General features: G+C 44.1%; 1 protein-coding gene across 10 annotated transcripts in view; it reads right to left on the minus strand.

Annotated features, from left to right (window-relative positions):
• Positions 1-14,488, minus strand: part of PIGG (phosphatidylinositol glycan anchor biosynthesis class G) — a 56,371-nt gene extending 41,883 nt beyond the window's left edge. For 5 of the 10 annotated variants that reach the window (XR_001511391.2, XR_006217122.1, XR_006217123.1 and 2 more), the window contains exons 1-5: positions 14,226-14,488; positions 13,175-13,380; positions 3,935-4,144; positions 1,976-2,164; positions 913-1,054 (exon numbers count right to left, since the gene is read on the minus strand). Coding sequence is in view for 7 of the 10 variants with exons in the window: in XM_042985223.1 (XP_042841157.1) it covers positions 913-1,054; positions 1,976-2,164; positions 3,935-4,144; positions 13,175-13,380; positions 14,226-14,379 (901 nt within the window). In the remaining 3 variants the exon portion in view is untranslated. Of the gene's footprint in view, positions 1-912; positions 1,055-1,975; positions 2,165-3,934; positions 4,145-13,174; positions 13,381-13,862; positions 14,204-14,225 lie in introns of those variants that run through there. The other 5 variants (XM_042985224.1, XM_007093169.3, XM_007093173.3 and 2 more) reach the window with 3 other exon arrangements.
• Between the last annotated feature and the right edge of the window lie 8,726 nt (positions 14,489-23,214).

Below are 23,214 nucleotides of genomic sequence, written 5' to 3' on the forward strand. Positions count from 1 at the left end.
AAAGTGAGAGTTAGGAGGAAAACCAGACACATGGGAGGTCCCAGAACTAGGAGTCAGAAGTGCCAAATGGTATGGAAGGATTGCGTGAAAGGAAGCCAGAGTGTTCAACTCAGAGATAACTGGTGGGCGAAGGTGAGCGTGTGGTAAAGCGAGGAGGCAGAGGCCAGCCTCAAGTGCAGGGTGAGGGAGGGCAGATAGCTGTGAAGCAGGCCGGCCTGCATGGGTCAGAGCTGCCCGTGTGTGTTTGGGGTGGAGAGTTGGGTGTCTTAATGCTGAAAGATGGGCCCTCAGGTAGTCCTGCTCTGACCCTTAATAGTTTCCAAAGATGGATAGTTTATAAAAATTTTAATTACTAACGTCTCTTTCTTTTAGTTCATCTATGTGTTCAGATGTCTCCAAGCTGCTGGTAATTTTTATTAGCACCTCCAGATATTCAGGCAGTGACATTCATACAACAAAATTTCCACAAGAAATGTCTGCATTATAAGAATTGGGGTGAGAAATGTAAACTCCAAACCCTGGCTGCACCCTGTCCCACTACTTCTCATCTTCACATTGCTCAGGGTATTTCAGACACACCCAGCTTCCCAAAATTGATTTTTAAATTTAAAATCAGACTATAGAAAGAAGTTACGTAAAATACCGTTTTAAAACAGTAAACATCCCGGGGTGCCTGGGTGGCTCAGTCAGTTAAGTGTCCAACTTCAGCTCAGGTCATGAGCTCATGGTTCATGAGTTCAAGCCCCGCATCGGGCTCTCTGCTGTCAGCATGGAGCCTGCTTGGATCCTCTGCCCTCCCCTCTCTCTACCCACCCTCCACCCCTCCCCCCTCCTGCCGTGCACACGTGTTCACTCTCTTAAAAATAGACATTAAAAAAAAAAGGAGAATAGTAAACATTCCTAAATCCTCACCAGGCTTCCTTTCAAATGCAGAACTGATTAAGATCAGGGGGGTGTTAACTTCCTCCATGGAAGAGGCCCCGTGACTTCCTGTTTCCGACATTCCATGATCACCACAAAGAACCAGCAAATTGGGTGAAAGATTCTCTCTTTCCTACAATGCAAAGGAAAAATATTTCAGTTGCATTCAGACTGAGGAGAACGCATGCTCTTGTTAAGGAAAAACTTTAGATTTTAGCTGTACTCTATAAATAGTAGCTCTTTCTAAACGTGTTAGACTTTTTTTTAACCTATGAGCTTACAAGATCAAAGGGTTAAAGTCAAAGAGTACCATAAATAAAACAAACAGAATCACTTGGAGGTCACAGAGCCCAGGAGGGGTACATTTAGGGCCTCCGAAGGCAGAGGATTTGAGCTTGGTTTCTGTCTGCCATTGCCGAGCTGCGAGAGCCAAGGTGCCCTCCTTGTCAGGCCTGTCTCCTGTGTGTCAAACGGGGCTGCCCCTTAGCCCCAGCGTTCCAGCAAAGGGCCTTTGCTGTTCTCGGATTTGCCCAGCAGGCTCTGCCTTACCGCTACTGCCTCTTCACCTGGAACGCACCTTCACAGATGGCGGATCCGCCCCTCTCTCCTTTCAAGGCTCCACTCACATCTCACACGTCCTGAAGGACAGCTGCTTTCATCTCACGGTTTAAAATCACAGCTTCTCTCTCAGATGCTGTTCCCACCTCTTGCCCTATGCTCTCCTCTGGCACTAATCACTTTCCAGTATACTTATGTATTCATTTATTATGCCCCTTGCTTGTCCTTCCTGGCAAGAGTATAAGCTCCACAGATGCCCAGACAGGAACAATGATATAAAAGGCATTCTGGAACTAGTAGCTGCTTAAGTGGGTGAGTGGTAGACAAAACCAGAGCTGCTGGAGGCTGAGCCTGTGCTCTGTGCTTACAGGTGAACTGAATGATGGTGGGCGTGGCATTCACGTAGGTCCCAAGTCCACTTCAGGAACTTGGTTTCTCCTAGGAGACGCTGGCACAGTGACTCTAGCACTCCACGGCGCTCCACAGTGAGCCTCACCTCGGACAGCAGCGAGGTGTGGATCTTCATCAGGATGTTGTCCATCTCGCTGAGTTTGTGCCCGATCAGGGGGCTGCTGGGCCCGGAAATGTGGCCGATGTGGTCCAGCCCAAGGTAGTGGAGGATTAACACATCCCAATCCCCTCTTTTTAATACTTTATCCAAATGCCTTGTAACATTATCATCCACCTGTAAAGGGGGAAAAGTAAGTATGAATAACTCCTCGTTTCCCTTGATCTTCACTCTCCAAGAGAGTGATACAGTCCTTTTAAAACCTAAGCATTTATTTTAGGTAACAGGACTAAGAGTCTGAAAAGAGCAAAAAACCCTAATAAACAAACAGAAAAAGCTGTCATAAAAAAATTAAACAAGGGGTGCCTGGGTGGCTCAGTCGGTTGAGCGTCCGACTTCGGCTCAGGTCATGATCTCACAGTTCGTGAGTTCGAGCCCCGCGTCAGGCTCTGTGCTGACAGCTCGAGGCCTGGAGCCAGGTCATGATCTCACAGTTCGTGAGTTCGAGCCCCGTGTCAGGCTCTGTGCTGACAGCTCGGGGCCTGGATCCTGCTTCGGATTCTGTGTCTCCCTCTCTCTCTGCCCCTAACCCACTCACATTCTGTCTCTGTCTCTCTCAAAAATAAATAAACATTAAAAAAATAAAAATAAATAAATATTAGCATTAGATTAAGCTTTTACTAATACTGTTTCACATTTCTAAGTTACAGATAGAACATGTTATACAGATAATTTCAATGAGAAGTATTATTCTAAAAAAAACTCTGCAGGATCCATGCTGGGAGTTAACTAACACTAAGCAGATAGCCAGGTCACACAGGTGCCAGAGTTCAGGTGACCTCTGGGCTGAAGCTGAGTGTCCTATGAGAAGGCTGCTCTGGGAGGAAAGACACAGCTTTCGGCAACTAGTAGAGCAGCCACTGAGAGCCGGGAGCCTGGTCAGCCCTGACCACTCAGCTGGCCCACCTCCCTCCCACTGGAAAGTCACTACAAAGGGAAGGGTCTCTAATTGATGAGACAGAGGAAGAGAAAACTCAGTAACTGCTTCATCTACAGACGTCAACTTCAGGAAAGGATATCAACCTAAGCAAGACTGCAGATGCTCCACGAGGCCCAGCAAATTGGGCTGCTGTGCGTGTGCCTCTAGTCTATGGGGACTCCCTCTGGAGTTGACCAGGGTCAACTGTCTTTAAATTGATTGATTGATTGATTGATTGATTGATTTTAGAGAGAGAGAGCACACGAGTGGGCAGAGAGGGGCAGAGGGAGAAAGGGAGGGTGGGAGAATCTCAAGGAGGTTCCACACTCAGCACAGAGCCTGACGCGGGCTCAATCCCACCATCCTGGGACCATGACCTGAGCTGAAATAAAGAGTCAGATGCTCAACTGATTGAGACATCCAGGGTCTCAGCCAGGGTCAGCGTTCTAACTACGGGACTAATCATGCCCTCTTTCTTGTTGGAGACTGCACTCCCAGCACAGGGAAATGCCCCTCAGGACCAGGCTCCACCCAGCTCACCATCTGTCCTCCCCCCTCTCCACTGGGGATGCCACCACACTAACAGGAGAACATCCTCAAAGATCCCAGAGAGGCGACGGAGTCCTCAGGCTCTGCCCTGTACAGATGCTGCGCCCGCCATTCTGTCCACTTGGGAAGTCCCTACTCACTTCTCAAAACTCAGCTTAAATGGCTCCTTGCTGGCTGGCCCTGATCCTCTGTACCCCCATCAACAGGCGCTTGGCTGTTCCAAGAGAATTTTGATCACAACTGCATCAGGGTTCATGTCCCTGGGCCGTAACTGATTATGTGAATGAATGGACAATTTTTACAACCTCTCCATACTACTCCCAATATACTAATAAAAGCCACATACAAAACGATGTTGCCTCTAAGAGTATATCAGACTCCATCTATCATGACAAAATTTTCTTATTTGAAAACCTGACCTCTGTATAATCTGACACAAAAAATGAGGTTGTTCCATCATATTCCACAAAATGCTGTGGGAATAATTTCACCCATGTTTCATCTCCATAAAAGATCATTCTTTTCCCAGCTGCTTTTGCCTGTGTGATCACATTGTCTTCCAGCAGTGCAGGGGAATTGAGGTTCCTGACAACATCGATGAAGCCAGGGAGGCTCCCTGTCATCAGTGCCTGCAGGAGGAAACATTTGAGAACTTAGACCATGGAATCCAAAGCACAGCGAGGGAAGGGGTGCCAAAAATCATTTTATGGATGAAAGAGGAAAGCATAAAACTAGGGCATCCTCAATACTGGAGGGTGGGTCAGTGTTAAGACAAAGGGGAAAGCTGCACATACGTTCTGGCAAAGCTAGCAAACCTGATCACAAAGACTTTGTTGTATTTCAGCCAATGGGAGGATGGAGGAGGCTGCGGGCAGCTGGATGACAGTGGTGGACAGGAAAGCCGTGAGTTACAGCAACTGAAGCAGATGGCAAAGTGTGTTATGCATCGAAAACACAAATCTGTTTACTCAACCACCTGTCAGGTCCTCACCTAAGCTTCAAATCTGCTCTGTGTGATGAGCAAACTCCATGTACTGATCTTACAACACAGCAATTCTAATGTCCACCTTGAGTGGATGAACAGCTTCTCACACACACCTGGGAGGAAAGCAGTCTCTAAGCAAAAACTCTCAGGAATTCCCATCGTTAACGGGCCCAGGTTGCTGGTGGGACACCCCTGCTCCACACACACACACACACACACACACACACACACACACACACCCTACTGAAATTTCTGGGAAGAAAGGGTAGGCGTGACATATTGCCAATACCTTTCTGATGTAGAGTTATGTCAACAACCTCCCTCATTTTAGCATAGAGTCTAAGAGGCCATTGTAACAGGTCATGTGTCTCCTATGATCTGGAGTTATCCAACAACCCATAATACTGGCACCCAGGGACCTATGTACTGAAATAAACAGAAATCTGGACAGTGCCAACAGGCATACTAAGTTTTCCAGGACTTCTTTAACAGCTAAAAATGCAAATATGGATTAACCTGACTTCTGGAATGCCAGAGGAGCTTGGCATATCTCCTCCCATAAGAGCAATGATAAATGGGACCAAACTGCCAAAAGCAACCATTTCCAGACTTTGAAAGCTCATCAAGGATATAAAACAAATTGAGAAGTTCTTATCTAAGACAAACTACTGAATCTCAGGAAGAGCTGTGAGTCCCTGTGCTGTTTAACATAGCCTGCTCCCCTTCTCCTACCCCTGCAATATAGCAGCCATGGGGATCCGTCTGACCTGGAGCTGCTCAGAGAAGTCCCATGCCAGGGATATGTTGGAAGCAAGGAAGGCCAACCTTACAGCTGCCTGAGGGGTCAGTGCTGTTTCTGGTAAGAGAAAGGCCTAACATTTAAAAGTCACATCTGGGGGCGCCTGGGTGGCTCAGTCGGTTGAGCGTCCGACTTCAGCTCAGGTCACGATCTCACGGACCGTGAGTTCGAGCCCCGCGTTGGGCTCTGGGCTGATGGCTCAGAGCCTGGAGCCTGCTTCCAGTTCTGTGTCTCCCTCTCTCTCTGCCCCTCCCCCGTTCATGCTCTGTCTCTCTCTGTCTCAAAAATAAACGTTAAAAAAAAAAATTAAAAAAAAAAAAGTCACATCTGGGTCACAATGCTATGAAACTTGAAATCAACCACAGGAAAAAGTTTGGAAAACCTCCAAATGCATAGAGGTTAAAGAACATCCTACTAAAGAACCAATGGGTCAGCCAGGCAATTAGAGAAGAAATTAAAAAATATACGGAAACAAATGAAAATGAACACATGACAATCCAAACCCTTTGGGATGCAGCAAAGGCAGTCCTACGAGGAAAATACATGGTAATCCAGGCCTATCTCAAGGAACAAGAAAAAATCCCCCAAACAAAATCTAACAGCACACCTAAAGGAACTAGAAGCAGAACAGCAAAGAAATCCCAAACCCAGCAGAAGAGAAATAATGAAGACCAGAGCAGAAATAAACAATATACAATCTAAAAACAAAAACAAAAACAAAAAAACAGTAGAGCAGATCAATGAAACTAAGAGTTGTTTTTTTTGAAAAAGTAAACAAAATTGATAAACCTCTAGCCAAGCTTCTCAAAAAGAAAAAAGGACCCAAATAGATAAAATCACAAATGAAAATGGATTTATTACAACCAATCCCTCTGTAATATAAGCAATTATCAGGGCCTACTATGAAAAATTATATGCCAACAAACTGGACAACCTGGGAGAAATGGACAAATTCCTAGACACCCACACTCTTCCAAAACTCAAACGGGAAGAAATAGAAGATTTGAACAGATCCACAAGTAGTGAAGAAATTCAATCAGTTATCAAAAATCTCCCAACAAATAAGAGTCCAGGACCAGATGGCTTCCCTGGGGAATTCAACCAGACATTTAAAGCAGAGATAATACCTATCCTTCTCAAGCTGTTCTAAAAAATAGAAAGGGAAGGAAAACTTCCGGACTCATTCTATGAAGCCAGCATTACTTTGATTCACAAACCAGACAGAGACCCAGCAAAAAAAGAGAACTACAGGCCAATATCCCTGATGAATATGGATGCAAAAATTCCCAACAAGATACTAGCAAATTGAATTCAACAGCATATAAAAAGAATTATTCACCATGATCAAATGGGATTCATTCCTGGGCTGCAGGGCTGGTTCAACATTCACAAATCAATCAATGTAATACATCACATTGATAAAAGAAAAGATAAGAACCATATGATCCTGTCAATAGATGGAGAGAAAGCATTTGACAAAATACAGCATCTCTTCTTAGTAAAAACCCTCGAGAAAGTTGGGATAGAAGGAACATACTTAAACATCATAAAAGCCATTTATGAGAAGCCCACAGCTAAGACCATCCTCAATGGGGAAAAACTGAGAGCTTTCTCCCTGAGATCAGGAACATGACAGGGATGTCCACTCTCATCACTGTTGTTTAACATAGTGTTGGAAGTTCTAGCATCAGCAACCAGACAACAAAATGAAATAAAAGGCATCAAAATTGACAAAGAAGTCCAACTTTCACTTTTCGCAGATGACATGGATACTCTACATGGAAAACCCGACAGACTCCACCAAAAGTCTGCTAGAACTGATACATGAATTCAGCAAAGTCGCAGGATACAAAATTAAGTACAGAAATCAGTTGCATTTTTGTACACCAATAATAAAGCAACAGAAAGACAAATAAAGAAACTGATCCCATTCACAATTGCACCAAGAATCATAAAATACCTAGGAATAAACCTAACCAAAGATGTAAAATCTGTATGCTGAAAACTATAGAAAGCTTATGAAGGAAACTGAAGAAGACACAAAGAAATGGAAAAGCATTCCATGCTCACGGATTGGAAGAATAAATACTGTTAAAATGTCAATACTACCCAAAGCAATCTACACATTCAATGCAATCCCAATCAAAATTGCACTGGCATTCTGCTCAAAGCTAGAACAAACAACCCTAAAATTTGTATGGAACCACAAAAGACCCCGAATAGCCAAAGTAATATTGAAGAAGAAAACTAAAGTGGGAGGCATCCCAATCCCAGATTTTAGCGTCTACTACAAAGTCATCAAGACAGTATGGTCCTGGCACAAAAACAGACACATAGACCAATGGAATAAAATAGAGAACCCAGAATTGGACCCACAAATGTATGGCCAACTAACCTTTGACAAAGCAGGAAAGAGTATCCAATGGAAAAAAGACAGTCTGTTTAGCAAATGGTGCTGGAAGAACTGCACAGCAACATGCAGAAGAATGAAACCAGACCACTTTCTTACACCATACACAAAAATAAACCCCAAATGGATGAAAGACCTGAATGTGAGACAGGAACCCATCAAAACCCTAGAGGAGAAAACAGGCAACAACCTCTTTGACCTCAGCTGCAGTGATTTCTTACTTGACACGTCTCCAAAAGCAAGGGGATTAAAAGCAAAAATGAACTATTGGGACCTCGAGATAAAAATCTTCGGCACTGCAAAGGAAACAATCAACAAAAGGCAACTGAGGGAATGGGAAAAGATATTTGCAAATGACATATCAGGCTAGTATCCAAAATGTATAAAGGACTCACCCAACTCCCGAAAAATAATCCAGTGAAGAAATGGGCAGAAAACATGAACAGACACTTTTCCAAAGAAGACATCCAGGTGGCCAACAGACACATGAAACAATGCTCAACATCACTCATCAGGGAAATACAAATCAAAGCCACACTGAGATACCACCTCACACTGGTCAGAGTGGCTAAAATGAACAAATCAGGAGACTATAGATGCTGGCAAAGATGTGGAGAAATGGGACCCCTCTTGTACTCTTAGTGGGAATGCAAGCCAGTACAGGTGCTCTGGAAAACAGCGTGGAGGTTCTTCAAAAAATTAAAAATAGATCTACCCTATCACCCAGCAATAGCACCACTAGGAAGGGATGCAGGAGTGCTGAGGCATAGGGGCACATGCACCCCAATGTTTATAGCAGTGCTTTCAACAATAGCCAAATTATGGAAAGAGCCTAAATGTCCATCAAGCGATGAATGGATAAAGAAGATGTGGTTTATATATACAATGGAATACTACTTGGCAATGAGAAAGCATGAAATCCTGCCATTTGCAGCAACGTGGATGGAACTGGAGGGTACTGTGCTAAGTGAAATAAGTCAGGCAGAGAAAGACAGATACCATATGTTTTCACTCATATGTGGATCCTGAGAAACTTAACAGAAGACCAAGGGGCAGTGGAACGCAGGGGGGTGGGGGGAGTTACAGAGAGGGAAGGAGGCAAACCATAAGAGACTCTTAAATATTGAGGACAAACTGAGGGTTGATGGGGGGGTGGGGGAGAGGGGAAAGTGGGTGATGGGCATTGAGGAGGGCACCTGTTGGGATGAGCACTGGGTGTTGTATGGAAACCAATTTGACAATAAATTATATATAATACACATAATTATAATATATATTATATAAAGGACAGCTATAGCATATTTCTGTAAGCTCCCACATATTCCTGAAATCTGGATGCACACACGGGGCTGAGTGTGCACTCAGGAGAGATCAGACAGTGCCTAGTTACCGGTTCCTTCCAGCTGAGCAAAAGGCACTGCTCACACAGAAAGTGAGAAGGCAGGCTTACTAGGTGCCTGAACAGCGAGAACAAACCATACACAGAGCCCTGGAAAGGGTGGAAGGCCCACTGCATAATGTATTTAAGCACAACCTCTGACCAATCATTGGCTAACCACTAACTATGCTCACCAAGGGGTAACCTTTCAGAAGACCAGCTTAAAAATAAAAAACAAGAATTTAAAACAAAAATGAGCATACCCGTTACTGTGCACTCCACAGGAGACAGACTCTACAGAAAGAGTTTAGGCAAGTGATTACACTAACAAACCAACAAAATGACAGCAACAACCACCACTCCTGGGGTAGCGGATCAAAGTCCAGAGTGTGGTGGTGGTTGCACGGCTATGCCACATTTGTTAAATCTCACCAAACTGTGCACATAAAAATGTATGCGCTGCATCGTATGAAAATTCTATCTCAATGAAATTATTTTTTAAAATGTGAGCCTCTCCCCCTCTGTGAAATCCTACTGCTTCTAGGTAACCAGTTACTCTTGGCGAGTATCATACCGTACCTTTTCCTGTATGTGTACAATCACAAAGGTACATATTTTTCTTTACCAAAATGGTAACAAACTATATAAATAATTCCACAACTTGCTTTTGTTTTTCAAATGCTAACATATCATGAACTTCTTTCCCCAGAAAACACACAGCTGCTGCTGCTTCTTCTTTTTTAGCACCGACAAAGCAATCCAGTATTTGGACCAAGACCATTTTAATGGACATTTATTTTAAAAAGCTTCCAATGGAAGTGCCATCTGAGCTGAGATCTGAAGGCTGACATGTTGTCTAGGGGAGGGGAAGGGAGGTGAGGCGGGGCTTTCCAAGGGGGAGCACCGCAATCTGTGAAGGCCCCAAGGTTGAAGGAGGGCAGCACACTTGGGGTACGGAGAGCTATGGGGATCCTTGTGGATGAATGACACAGGAAGAGGGAAGGCAGCTCAGATGAGGGTGGACAGGTAAACAGGGACAGGACCATGTAGCCTCAAGGCCTGGGTTAGCACCCAGAGTTTAAGCCAGCGCACCACGAGCTGCTTTGTTTGGACAGGCAGTGCAGGGCTTGGCTCAGTGTTGAGAGTATCTGTCCACCTCATTTCATGTGAGGAAGAGGTCATCACCAATCTTTAACTTTTTACAATGTGATAGACAAAAACTGGGTTTACAGATTGATTTAGTTTGCTTTGCCCTGATTACTAGTAAAGACATCTTTTCCTATGTTTACTCGCCATTTCAATGTCTTCCTTTGTGGGGTTCTTTATATCCTTTGCCACTGGATTGTTTTCCGTCAGATTCTCTTTACACATCACGGGCTTAACATCTTGTTTGTGATCTCAGCTGTAAATGATTTTTCCAAGTTTATCATTTGTCAGTTGACTTAGTTTATAGTGTCTTCCACCACATAAAGGTTTTCTGTTTCCACGTGGTCTAATCTGTCCATTCTTTTCCCAGGGGCTTTTATAAGGCACTTGCCTCCTTCTCATATTAGGCTGGGTTTCCACTGACATTTTCAAGGAGGGCAGGGACTATTTAGTACCCTTCACCCTCCTGCATGCCTGCAGGAGGCATGCAGGCAGCTGAGAGCCCTGGGAAGTCTAAGTGAGAGCCCAAGCCTGACATCACCTTGGAGGTCTTCCTGTGGTTGCTGTGGCCTTGGGAATAGTAGTTTCTTGCCTTCTGAGACTGAAGGAGGGCTCTGCAGAGACTACTGGAAGAGGATGTGGCCTGGTCACTCTATTGGGCAGCACTGCTGTGTAAACTCACTGTGACCAACAGAGGCTCTGGAGCCACACACACATAGGCTTAGGTTTGGTTTCTGAGGTCACCTGTGTGGTTTTACCACTTCAAGCCTGTTTCCTCATCTGGAAAATGGAGAAGATGGCAGTACCTGCCTCCCGAAGCCTAACATGGGGCTGTTGTGACAGCACATGAGAAAATGCCTGTGCTCTGTGCTCACTGCAGTCAGTTGTTCAGTACCTGTTCCTTATTGTGACTATAAATTCCCTGAAGAAAGGAAAAGCAGTCACATATTAGTTAACACGAGAAAACGCTATGAGGGGCATTAGTCTGGAGTCATTTAGGTCAGCATTTTGTGACAACTGCATCAACACTTTGAGATTACTGAAGTCCCTTCCCTAACTGAAGGCAGGGTAGGGGACACACTCCTTAGCCAACACTACCCAATCCTACCAAATTCTAGAGCTGTGTAACCCTAACTCCAGTATGGACTTCCTGTTCTAGCTCCTCCTTGATGAGGAACGAGGACCAAGAACCTGTAAAGGACTGAAGACAAAACAGACGAAATGAAACAAAACACCGGTTTCATGAAATGACACAAATGGGCTGGAGACGGGAGGCCCTAAGAACCACAGCGGCCCACATACGGGTCTGCACACCCATTTACACATTTTGTTACACACCTGCTCAGATTCCTAGTAATACGTTTCTTACCAGAACGAAGGAGGAACGGGTTCCTTCCATACTTCTGATAGAACAGATAAAGACAGTGCTCCTGATGGTAAGGAGTCTGAATGCTTTTCTTCCAGCTTTCACAAGACTGGGCTCAACAGAAGGAGTACTCTTAAGAGACCATTCCCGAGCTTCTTGACTAAAGGTGCTCCCCACCTCCCGCTCCTCATCACTCCAGTATGTTGTCCTCCCTGATTTCTTCCATAGCACTTATCACTTTCTGAAACTTTGATTATTTATTTGTATACTTACATATTTTCTGTCCCCTCAATCAGAAATTAAGCTCCTTGAGGATAGGGCACTTGCTGTCTTGTTCCTCACTGAATCCCTCTTATCTAAAACTGTGTGGTACACAGACGATGCTCAATAAATATTGCCTAATGACGGACACACTACATCCAAAAGTGGCAGAGAGTGGGAAACTCAAGAAAAAGAGCCAATGAAAGATGTGGTTTTAATCCTTACAATCCCAGGCTGTTTTATCCATCCAGTAAACAGTTACTGAGTACCTACTAAATGCTGCCCCAAGCTTTGAATCAAGAAGTGGCTCCGTCTCATCAAATATTGACGTGTCACATGATCAGCCATAGATGTAAGGCTTAGCCAGGACTTTTATACCATGCTAGCAACGTAGTCACCAACTTTTAAGCTCCTCTGTCCCTTTCTGCTGCCTCCTCTTTACTCATCCTCAGCTTAACTTGAATGTAATTTCTTCAGATAGGCTTTTCTGACCCTCAATCTAAATTGGGGCTCCTCCTAACCCACCCAGCAATGAGCATCACATCCTGTTCTTTCTCATCATGCATTAATCACACTTTAAAAGTGAACATTAATTTGTCTACTCATTTGTGTAATGGCTAGGTCTCTCCTAAGTGACTAAAAGCTCCATGAAGGTAGATAACTATTTTCTCCCAAATGCATACCCATTACAATACTGACACATAGTAGTTGCTTAATAAACGGTTCTTGAGCCAATCAATAAAGCTGTACTATTTTTTTTTTTTTTTTCAACTCATAGTTCTTGGGTAAAGCACCATATGCTTTAAAGCCACACTCACTAGGCTGAATACCTGAAACAGGTATTCACTAGAAACACTAGAAACGGCCAGATCATGCAGGTTTGATCACTGTGCATACCACAATCGTTGACGAGTTATCGAACTTATCTGAGTTTGCTTTCTCATCTATAAAATCATAATGAACTGGATTAACCCTAAAGGCTCCTTTCTGGAATGTAGGTGACCCACTGACAATTAGAGACCAGGTTAGCAAGGAGGACACTAGCTCTTGGATTAGGCTGACCTGAATGATCTGGATCTAAATACTTTACGCTTTCCAACAAGTGTGAACTTTGGCTACTTGACAGGGGGCATAAATCACAGGTCTCAGTTCTAGCCTACCTTGTGAGGCTTCTTCAGCATTTTATTGTCCCAGCCAGGTTGACAACACCAAACTAACTTCTACTTAGTAAAAATTGGGACTCCAAGTAAAAGAGTACAGCCCCTTCAAACCTCCCAAAGATCAACCTGTATATAACAAAGTCAAACCATTTACCTTGATTCGAGGCATAGTAACTGTAGGTGGCTTTGCTTCAGCCACAAAACTGTGAGATGCTCCTTTTTCCACGAGATAAGTCGTGTAGGGCATAAATTTCACACCCTTTGACCCAAACACAAAATCATCTCTCAAGGCATCTATCAGCATAATAACAACTTTACTGAAGAGGGGTGGTGGGAGCTTGGTCCAGTTGGAACTGGCTCCTAAAAAGGTTTGAAAGAAAAAAGGAACTTGAACTTTAAACTGTACTTAGCATCCAAGCAGCTTGTAATCTACTTTTGCACCGTATATATTGTCATATCTACCTACCTCAATCCAAAGAAAAGGACCTGTTACTGGTAGACAATGCGGGGGGTGACAAATACACTGAGAGAGCCCCAGTATGAAGCAGTAAATTGCCCTCTGCATGGTGAATACTGGAAAAGGGGAGTCCCTTCGTGAAGGTCCTGAAAATTGGACCTTTAGGGAGACTGATTCAAAACAGTGCTGCAGGTAGGAGATAGGGAAGCATTTACAAATTGTGTTTACATGGTCAGTGGCTGGTATTGTGTGGCCCTGGTCCAAGCGGGAGAGCCTTTTGTACTGCTGGGTAGGTGAGGGCTACTGGGGAGAATAAACCAAACAAACACCAACCTCTTAGAAGAATGTCATAGAAGAAAACGCGAGGGGTCAGCAAGTATCTTACCTGTTATGTCTTATTAACCAAGAAACGTGCCTAAAAAAGGGAGTGACCCAAAGGCCTGTCCAGGGAATGGGGCGGGGGGTGTTAGCTGGATGAGCAGACCCGGGGGGAGGCAAGAACCAGGGTGTGGATAGCTTTCTTTGCGGCGACCAGGGAGGAGATTCGAGGCGGGCTAGTAGCGGTGGTTGCCACAAAACGATACAGAAAGAGGCTGGGGCGGTAAAAAGGGGGCTCCTGGGTGTGGAGACCAGAATGAAAGAGACGAGCACCGGTAGCCCGAGAAGTCCAAGAGGCGAGGCTCAGAAGGAGGGTTCTCTGGAGAAAGTGGGGCCAGGGGAGCGGAGACGGCCGGGGAGGGGTCCGTACCAATGGAGGGTTCGGGCGCTGGGGGCTCTGCTTGGTGCTCCGTCCTAGAAGAGGAACGAACCGGAGCCGGGAAGAATCCCCGAAGGAAGAGCGCGACCCCGAGCACCTCGATCACTACGCAGCAGGCGGCAAAGGTCCCGGAGCCCAGCCGCATCGTGCCCACCCGCAGGGCCAGGATCCGTGCTCCCCCACCCCTCACAATTGCGAGCTCCCTCCCAACTCTCCCTCAGCACCGGCTGCTTCCGGGAGCAGCCCCTGAACAAGCTTGAACCGGCACGCGTAACAGGCGGTGACTCGTGGCGTCATCACGTCCGCCGGCGCGCCAGAAATATGCAAAACAGACGGACGCTTCCGGGTGCTGGTAATCCCAGAGTCCTCTTGCGAGCACTTCCGGCGCGCGCGCTTGCGCCTTCCCTCCCGCCCGCGAGGCCCCGCCCCCGCTTTCCAGCTGGAGGTGTTGGGGCTGTTTCCCGTGGGTAGGAAAACCGAACGTGTGCCATTCCTCCTGCCGGGAGCTTTCGCATGTGTCACCTCAGCCTCCTGAGTCTAGTGCCTTCGCTGTCAGAACCCTCACCTTTCTTGGGCAGGTCTGAGCAGCGGGCGCCTTCTCTGAGCTGGGCTTCAAGTTGGGCCGCCGCTGCATCGCTAAGTGACCTAGAGAAGGTCAAGCTGACTTCCTGGACTAGGGTGTCCCTGTGCGAATTACACTCCAAGACATTGTTGAGGCGCCGTTCCAGACCCCTTACTGGACGGTGCCTCTGTCCTCGGCTTCTGTGTGTGCTGGGGACCAGTAGCTCATAGCCGCCCCCTCCTCTGGGGAATCGCCCTAGGCTACTGGGAGCTGCTGAGCTCCCCGTAGGGTGCCGCTCCGCACACACCTGGAGCCCATGACTGACAGGTTGCGGTGCCAAGGTCCAGCCACTTGGCCTCAGAGGAGGTTAACTCTGGTGCAGTCTGTGCTTGCGGCTCCTGGGATTGCATCCCTGTTGCCTTCTTCCGCTCTCCTCACACCCTAACACTTCCGAGAACTTTCCTGGGTAAGTTGCATGTACCCAAACCCCATTCCCATGCCCCAGGCGGACTTCAGGTTGCGTCTCCAGGCATTACATGCGATGTCTCTAAAACAAGTCTGTCACCTCAAGCTCGGATGACTGTAGGTTTCTACCACCTTCTCACCAGTGCTCATTCACCATGAGTGTTAATAATAACTGCTACACAACAGCTGGGGTTTATCTGGTTGATCACGTGCCATGCACTAGGTCAAGGCGTTGAAGTTATTTCATTTGATCATCACAAGAACCCTTTAAAGTAGTTGGTTCTTGTTGCACAAACAATTGTTTCTTATTGCAGACAAAGAAATGTTGAAGTAGCATGTCTAAAGTGACAAAGCTAAACAGCCACAGAGTCGAGAATTAGAGCTGTCAGTCTGACTCACCTGTGCTTTGAATCTCTACACTTTGTTGACTTTTAAGAAAAACCAAAGAAAACAAAAACAAAAAGCACCTCCTCCCTTACAAGGGTCCTTGTTATGGGTTGAATTGTGTCCTTCCAAAAAATTTATATGTTGATGTCCTAACCCTTAGTACTTCAGAATGTGATTGTATTTGAAGATAAGGCTTTTAAAGACATCAATCAAAATAAAGTGTTAACTTTAAAAATAAAACTGCCAGTTATTTTACCAGCCAAAATAGGTTTATTCAGAAATAGCAGAGAATTGCAATGGAAGACCAGCAAGGTAGACCAAAACACTAGAAGAGGCTCTTTTGTAGAGGAAAGGCAGGCGTTGTGAGGGGCTGTTGTAAACAGAAAGTCCATTGGAGTAAACCGGGAGCGGGAAGTGTAGTCGTTTCTCACTGGCTGAGGTGTTGCCAGGTCAGGTTGAAACATTCCTACTGCTCCTTAGGAAAGTAATAGCTAAAGTAGTATTGTAAGGCATGAGAGCTCCTCCTGCTGGCCTCCAACTCCATTCTAAATAAGGTTTCCTTTTTTTTTTTTTTTTTAATATCAATTTTTTATTTACATTCTAGTTAGTTAACATAGTGTAACATTGGTTTAAGGAGTAGAATTTAGTGATTAGTCACTTACATATAACACCCAGTGTTGATCCCAACAAGTGACCTTCTTAATAACCATCACCCTTAGGGGCGCCCGGGTGGCTCAGTCGGTTGAGCGTCCGACTTCAGCTCAGGTCATGATCTCGCGGTCCGTGAGTTCGAGCCCCGCGTTGGGCTCTGTGCTGACAGCTCGGAGCCTGGAGCCTGTTTCAGATTCCGTGTCTCCTTCCCTCTCTGACCCTCCCCCATTCATGCTCTGTCTCTCTCTGTCCCAAAAATAAATAAGCTTAAAAAAAAAATTAAAAAAAAATAACCATCACCCATTTAGCCCATCCTTTGCCCACCTCCTCTCCCCTCTCCTCCCCTTCATCAACCCTCAGTTTGTTGTCTATAGTTAAATGAGGTTTATTTTTTATTGATTTTCACACTTCCCCCTTTTGATCAAGATCTTTCTTTGAAAGCATTGCTGATCGAGAGTCAGGGTTTTCCATATTTAGTGGTTTTGTCCCTCAGTTCCAGGAAGGACTTTTTCTGGTTGTCATATTGTACACATCAGAGGGAAAGTGCATAGTAGTTGGAAAACACTTAAGGCCATATTTGAGTAATAAGGTCAGGAGGGAGAATGCTCAGGCACTTCCCATCTATAGTGCATATTTATCAAGATCATAAGCACTGGAAATCATCTTGAAGTGTAGAGCCAGCCATCACCTTATTTGGTACATTGTTTTTGAGAAGTTTGACAGGGTACAAAATAGAAAACTAAAAATCATTATACAAACAGAACAAGTAACATAATTCAAAATTGTATGGCAGTGCTAGACTAGGACTCTACTCTGAAAGTAGCAAACTGAAATATTTATCAGCACTTATTCTGACTTAGGGGAGAAAGGTTCTCCCTACAAAGGCAAGCCCAGAGTCATGCATGCCTCCTGGACATCTCTGCTTAAAGAAGCCATGAAAGCAGAATAGTGAAGCCTGCAAGAACACACTGAAAGAATTATCCAAGTGCATTTGGGAAGATACAGTGCCAGTATAAACATGAAGTAGCTGATGAACTTTTTGCAAAAGAGCAGAACTTAGAAGTCTCATTAACAGTATTGCTATCTCAAAAGAACTGGTTAGGGCTTGGGGTTAGGGTTAGGATTAGGGTTAGGGTCATGGGTTGGGGTCAATGTCAGGCTTGAGGTCAGGTTCAGGATCTAGGTTGGGGTCAGGGTCTGGGTCTGGGTCAGGTTCATGTTCTGCATCAAGGCCAGGGTCAGGGTCAGTGTTTGGTTTTTGTATAAGTGACCCTCTTCCTCATCTTCTATCTCTCCTCTATCTCTGTGAACCTCTAGAATGGACAGAACTCACCTGTGGTGACATTTGCCTTAGAGTTTGAGCTAGAGCAATTCTTTTCTGCCTGTCAGTGTTAGGCTCTAAAAGAAGAGTGAAATATCTATCTGGCCACTGTATCAAATCCAACTCAACCCCAGTCAAGAGTTGTGGATGGCCTCAGAACTTGTGTAGGTCCCTTCCACCCACCCTCCTGGGAAGGGTGCTGCTGGCCCCAGTCTGCCTGGGCAGCCCCAGGTTCCAGCACAGCTCTGACTGGCAAGGGCCCTCGGTGGACATGTATGGATACACATGTCTGGTTGCAGTGGCCTCTCAGCCCCCATGTGCAGCCCTCTTGGGGGTTGGTGGGGATCTCCTGGCACCAGCTGGATCCTTCCTCCTATCCCACTGATCAGCAGTAGACAATCAGGTCACAGATAGACAGCCCTTGGCCTCCAATCATCCAGGCAGGCATTCTGTGGTTCTCCGGCTCAGGCCAGTCTGGGTCTCCACAACCTGCATGGCCAATTACTGAGCCGACTGTGCTCCTGGCAATTTTACAGGTCCATGGACAGTGTTGTCAGCCCTTTGGGATATTTCCATTCCCAACATCTGTGTGGTTGAGACAAGTGCCTCCTAGCCTGCCAAGAGAGGTAATGATCCTCCAAACATAGAATGTGGCCCTGGCCACAAGGACCAGCAGACTGGTCCTGCAGTCCTTTGGCCTCCTGGTTGTAATGTAAACCTTTGACATGCATACTCACTAAGAATCAAGGATATAGGAGCGACTGTGTCTCCCAGCAGGCAGTTTCTCACTGAGACTGCATGGTCTCAGAGAGCTGCATGCAAGGCCCAGGGTCTGTGGCCTTGAAAAGCCTGCCAAGTGTGGATTCTGTGCTGTGGAATAACCCTTGAGCTTCTCACTGCTTCACTGAGCAATAATTTACTTACCGTCCTTGCATTTGGTCTCTGCTCTTTGTTTTGTTTTTAATAATGTATTTATTTTTAAATTTACATCCAAGTTAGTTAGCATGTAGTGCAACAATAATTCCAGGAGTAGATTTCCTAGTACCCCTTATCCATTTAGCCCGTCCCCCTCCCACAACCCCTCCAGCAACCCTTTTTGTTCTCCATATTTAAGATTCTCTTATGTTTTGTCCCCCTCCATGTTTTTATGTTATTTTTGCCTCCCTTCCCTTATGTTTATCTGTTTTTATCCTAAAGTCCTCATATGAGTGAAGTCATATGATATTTGTCTTTCTCTGACTAATTTCGTTTAGCATAATACCCTCCAGTTCCATCCAGGTAGTTGCAAATAGCAGGATTTCACTCTTTTTGATTGCTGAGTAATACTCCAGTGTGTGTGTGTGTGTGTGTGTGTGTGTGTGTGTGTGTGTGCGCGCGCGCACCACATCTTCTTTATCCATTCATCCATCGATGGACATTTGGGCTCTTTCCATAGTTTGGCTATTGTTGATAGTGCTGCTATAAACATTGGGGTGCATGTGCCCCTTTAAAACAGCATACCTGTATCCGTTGGATAAATACCTAGTAGTGCAATTCCTGGGTCATAGGATAGTTCTATTTTAAAATTTTTGAGGAACCTCCATACTGTTTTTCAGAGTGGCTGCACCAGTTTGCATTCCCACCAGCAGTGCAAAAGAGATCCTCTCTCTCCGCATCCTTGCCAACATCTGTTGTTGCCTGAGTTGTTAATGTTAGCCATTCTGACAGGTGTGAGGTGGTATCTCATTGTGGCTTTGATTTGTATTTCCCTGATGATGAGTGATGTTGAGCATTTTTTCATATGTCGGTTGGCCATCTGGATGTCTTCTTTGGAGAAGTGTGTATTCATGTCTTTTGCCCATTTCTTCACTGGATCATTTTTGCTTTTGGGTGTTGAGTTTCATAAGTTCTTTATAGATTTTGGATACTAACCCTTTATCTGGGATGTTGTTTGCAAATATCTTCTCCATTCCATTGGTTGCCTTTTAGTTTTGCTGATTGTCTCCCTCACTGTACAGAAGCTTTTTATTTTGATGAGGTCCCAATAGTTCATTTTTGCTTTTGTTTCCCTTGCCTCCAGAGACGTGTTGAGTAAGAAGTAAGAAGTTGCTGCAGCCAAGGTCAAGGAGGTTGTTGCCTGCTTTCTCCTCGAGGATTTTGAAGGCTTCCTGTTTTAGGTTTAGTTCTTTTGTCCATTTTGAGTTTATTTTTATTTATGATGTAAGAAAGTGGTCCAGGTTCATTCTTCTGCATGTCGCTGTCCAGTTTTCCCAGCACCACTTGCCGAAGAGACTGTCTTGATTCCATTGGATATTCTTTCCTGCTTTCTCAAAGATTAGTTGGCCATCCATTTGTGGGTCCATTTCTGGGTTCTCTATTCTATTCCATTGATCTGAGTGTCTGTTCTTGTGCCAGTACCATACTGTCTTGATGACTACAGCTTTGTAGTACAGGCTACAAGTCCAGGATTGTGATGCCTCCAGCTTTGGTTTTCTTTTTCAACATTGCTTTGGCTATTTGGGGTCTTTTGTGATTCCATACACATTTTAGGATTGTTTGTTCTAGCTCTGTGAAGAATGCTGGTGCTCTTTTGATTGGGATTGCATTGAATGTGTAGATAGATTGCTTTGGGAAGTATTGACATTTTAACAGTATTTGTTCTTCCTATCCAGGAGCATGGAATATTTTTCCTTTTTTGTGTGTGTCTTCTTCAATTTCTTTCAGAAGCTTTGTATAGTTTTCAGTGTATAGATTTTTCACTGCTTTGGTTAGATTTATTACTAGGTGTTTAATGGTTTTTGGCGCAATTGTAAATGGGATCGATTCCTTGATTTCTCTTTCTGTTGCTTCATTATGGGTGTATAGGAATGCCACTGATATCTGTGCATTGATTTTATATCCTGCGACTTTGCTGAATTCATGGATAAGTTCTAGCAGTTTTCTGGCGGAATCTTTTGGGTTTTCCATATAGAGTATCATGTCATCTGAGAAGAGTGAAAGTTTGACCTCATCCTGGCTGATTTGGATGCCTTTTATTTCTTTGTGTTGTCTGATTGCTGAGGCTAAGACTTCCAATACTATGTTGAATAACAGTGGTGAGAGTGGACATCTCTGTCTTGTTCCTGACCTTACGGGGAAAGCTGTCAGTTTTTCCCCATTGAGGATGATATTAGTGTTGGGTTGTTCATATATGGCTTTTGTGATCTCGAGGTATGCTCCTTCTATCCCTACTTTCTTGAGGGTTTTTTTCAAAAAGGGATGCTGTATTTTGTCAAATGCTTTCTCTGCATCTATTGAGAGGATCATGTGGTTCTTGTCCTTTCTTTTATTGATGTGATGTATCACATTGATTGTTTTGCGGATATTGAACCAGCCCTGCATTCCAGGTATAAATCCCACTTGGTCGTGGTGAATAATTTTTTTTTAATGTATTGTTGGATCCAGTTGGATCTGGTTAGTATCTTGTTGAGGATTTTTGCATCCATGTTCATCAGGGAAATTGGTCTATAGTTCTCCTTTTTAGCGGGGTCTTTGTCTGGTTTTGGAATCAAGGTAATGCTGGCTTCATAGAAAGAGTTTGGAATTTTTCCTTGCATTTCTATTTTTTGGAACATCTTCAGGATAATAGGTGTTAACTCTTTTTAAGTGCTTGGTAGAATTCCCCTGGAAAGCCATCTGGCCCTGGACTCTTGTTTTTTGGGAGATTTTTGATTACTAATTTGATTTATTTACTGGTATGGGTCTGTTCGAATTTTGTCTTTCTTCCTGTTTTAGTTTTGGTAGTTTATATGTTTCTAGGAATTGTCCATTTCTTCCAGGTTGCCCATTTTAGTGGCATATAATTGCTTGTTTGTATTTGTTTGCATTTCTGCTGTATTGGTTGTGATCTCTCCTCTTTCATTCTTGATTTTATTAAATTGGATCCTTTTCTTTTTCTTTTTGATTAAACTGGCTAGAGGTTTATCAATTTTGTTAGTTCTTTCAAAGAACCAGCTTCTGATTTCATTGATCTGTTCTACTGTTTTTTTGTTTTTGTTTTTTTCGGTTTCAATAGCATTGATTTCTGCTCTGATCTTTATTATTTCCTGTCTTCTGCTGGTTTTGGGTTTTATTTGCTGTTCTTTTTCCAGCTCTTTAAGGTGTAAGGTTATGTTGTGTATCTGAGATCTTTCTTCCTTCTTTAGGAAGGCCTGAATTGCTATATACTCCCCTCTTATGACCACCTTTGCTGCGTTCCAGAGTTTTTCGGCTGTGATGTTATCATTTTCATTGGCTTCCATGTACTTTTTAGTTTCCTCTTTAACTACTTGGTTAGCCCATTTATTCTTTAATAGGATGGTCTTTAGTCTCCAAATATTTGTTATCTCTCCACATTTTTTCTTGTGGTTGATTTCAAGTTTCATAGCATTGTGGCCTGAAAATATGCAAGGTATGATCTTGATCTTTGTGTACTTGTTGAGGGCTGATTTGTGTCCCAGTATGTGATTTATTCTGGAGAACGTTCCATGTGCACTGGAGAAGAATGTGTATTCAGTTGCTTTAGGATGAAATGTTCTGAATATATCTGTTAAGTCCATCCGGTCCCAAATCTTGGTTGATTTTCTCTTTAGATGATCTGTCCATTGTTGTAAGTGGAGTGTTGAAGTCTCCTATTATTATTGTATTATTATCAATGAATTTGTTTATGTTCATGATTAATTGATTTATATATTTGGGTGCTTTCACATTTGGAGCATAAATGTTTACAATTGTTAGGTCTTCTTGGTGTATAGACCCCTTAATTATGATATAATGCCCTTCTTCCTCTTTTGTTGCAGTCTTTATTTTAAAGTCGAGATTGACTAAGTATGGCTACTCCAGCTTTCTTTTGTCGACCATTAGCATGATAGAGGGTTCTCCATCTCCTTACTTTCAATCTGAAGGTGTCTTTAGGTCTAAAGTGGGTCTCTTGTAAACAGCATATAGATGGATCTTTTTCTTAAATCCATTCTGTTACCCTATGTCTTTTGATTGAAACATTTAGTCCATTGATGTTTAGAGTGAGTACTGAAAGGTATGAATTTATTGCCATTATATTGCCTGAAGAGTTGGAGTTTCTGGTGGTGTTCTCTTGTCCTTTATAGTCTTTGTTGCTTTTGGTATTTTTTTTCCTTTTCTCCACTCAGAGAGTCCCTCTTAAAATTTATTGCAGGGCTGGTTTAGTGGTCATGAACTCCTTTAATTTTTGTTTGTCTGGGAAACTTTTTATATCTCCTTCTATTTTGAGTGACAGCCTTGCTGGATAAAGAATCTTGGCTGCATTATTTTCCAATTCAGCACATTGAATATATCCTGCCACTTCGTTCTGGCCTGCCAAGTTTCTGTGGATAGGTCTGCTGCAAACCTGATCTGTCTTCCCTTGTAGGTTAAGGACTTTACCTTGCTGCTTTCATGATTCTTTCCTTGCCTAGGTATTTTGTGATTTTGACTGTGATACACCTTGATGATCAGTTTTTGTTGAATCTAATGGGAGTCCTCTGTGCTTACTGGATTTTGATGTCTGTGTCTTTCCCCAGGTTAGAAAAGTTTTCTGCTATGATTTGCTCACATAACCATTCCATCCCTTTTTCTCTCTC

This window comes from Panthera tigris, chromosome B1 (assembly GCF_018350195.1).
Source record: "Panthera tigris isolate Pti1 chromosome B1, P.tigris_Pti1_mat1.1, whole genome shotgun sequence".
In the NCBI taxonomy this organism is placed as follows: domain Eukaryota; kingdom Metazoa; phylum Chordata; class Mammalia; order Carnivora; family Felidae; genus Panthera; species Panthera tigris.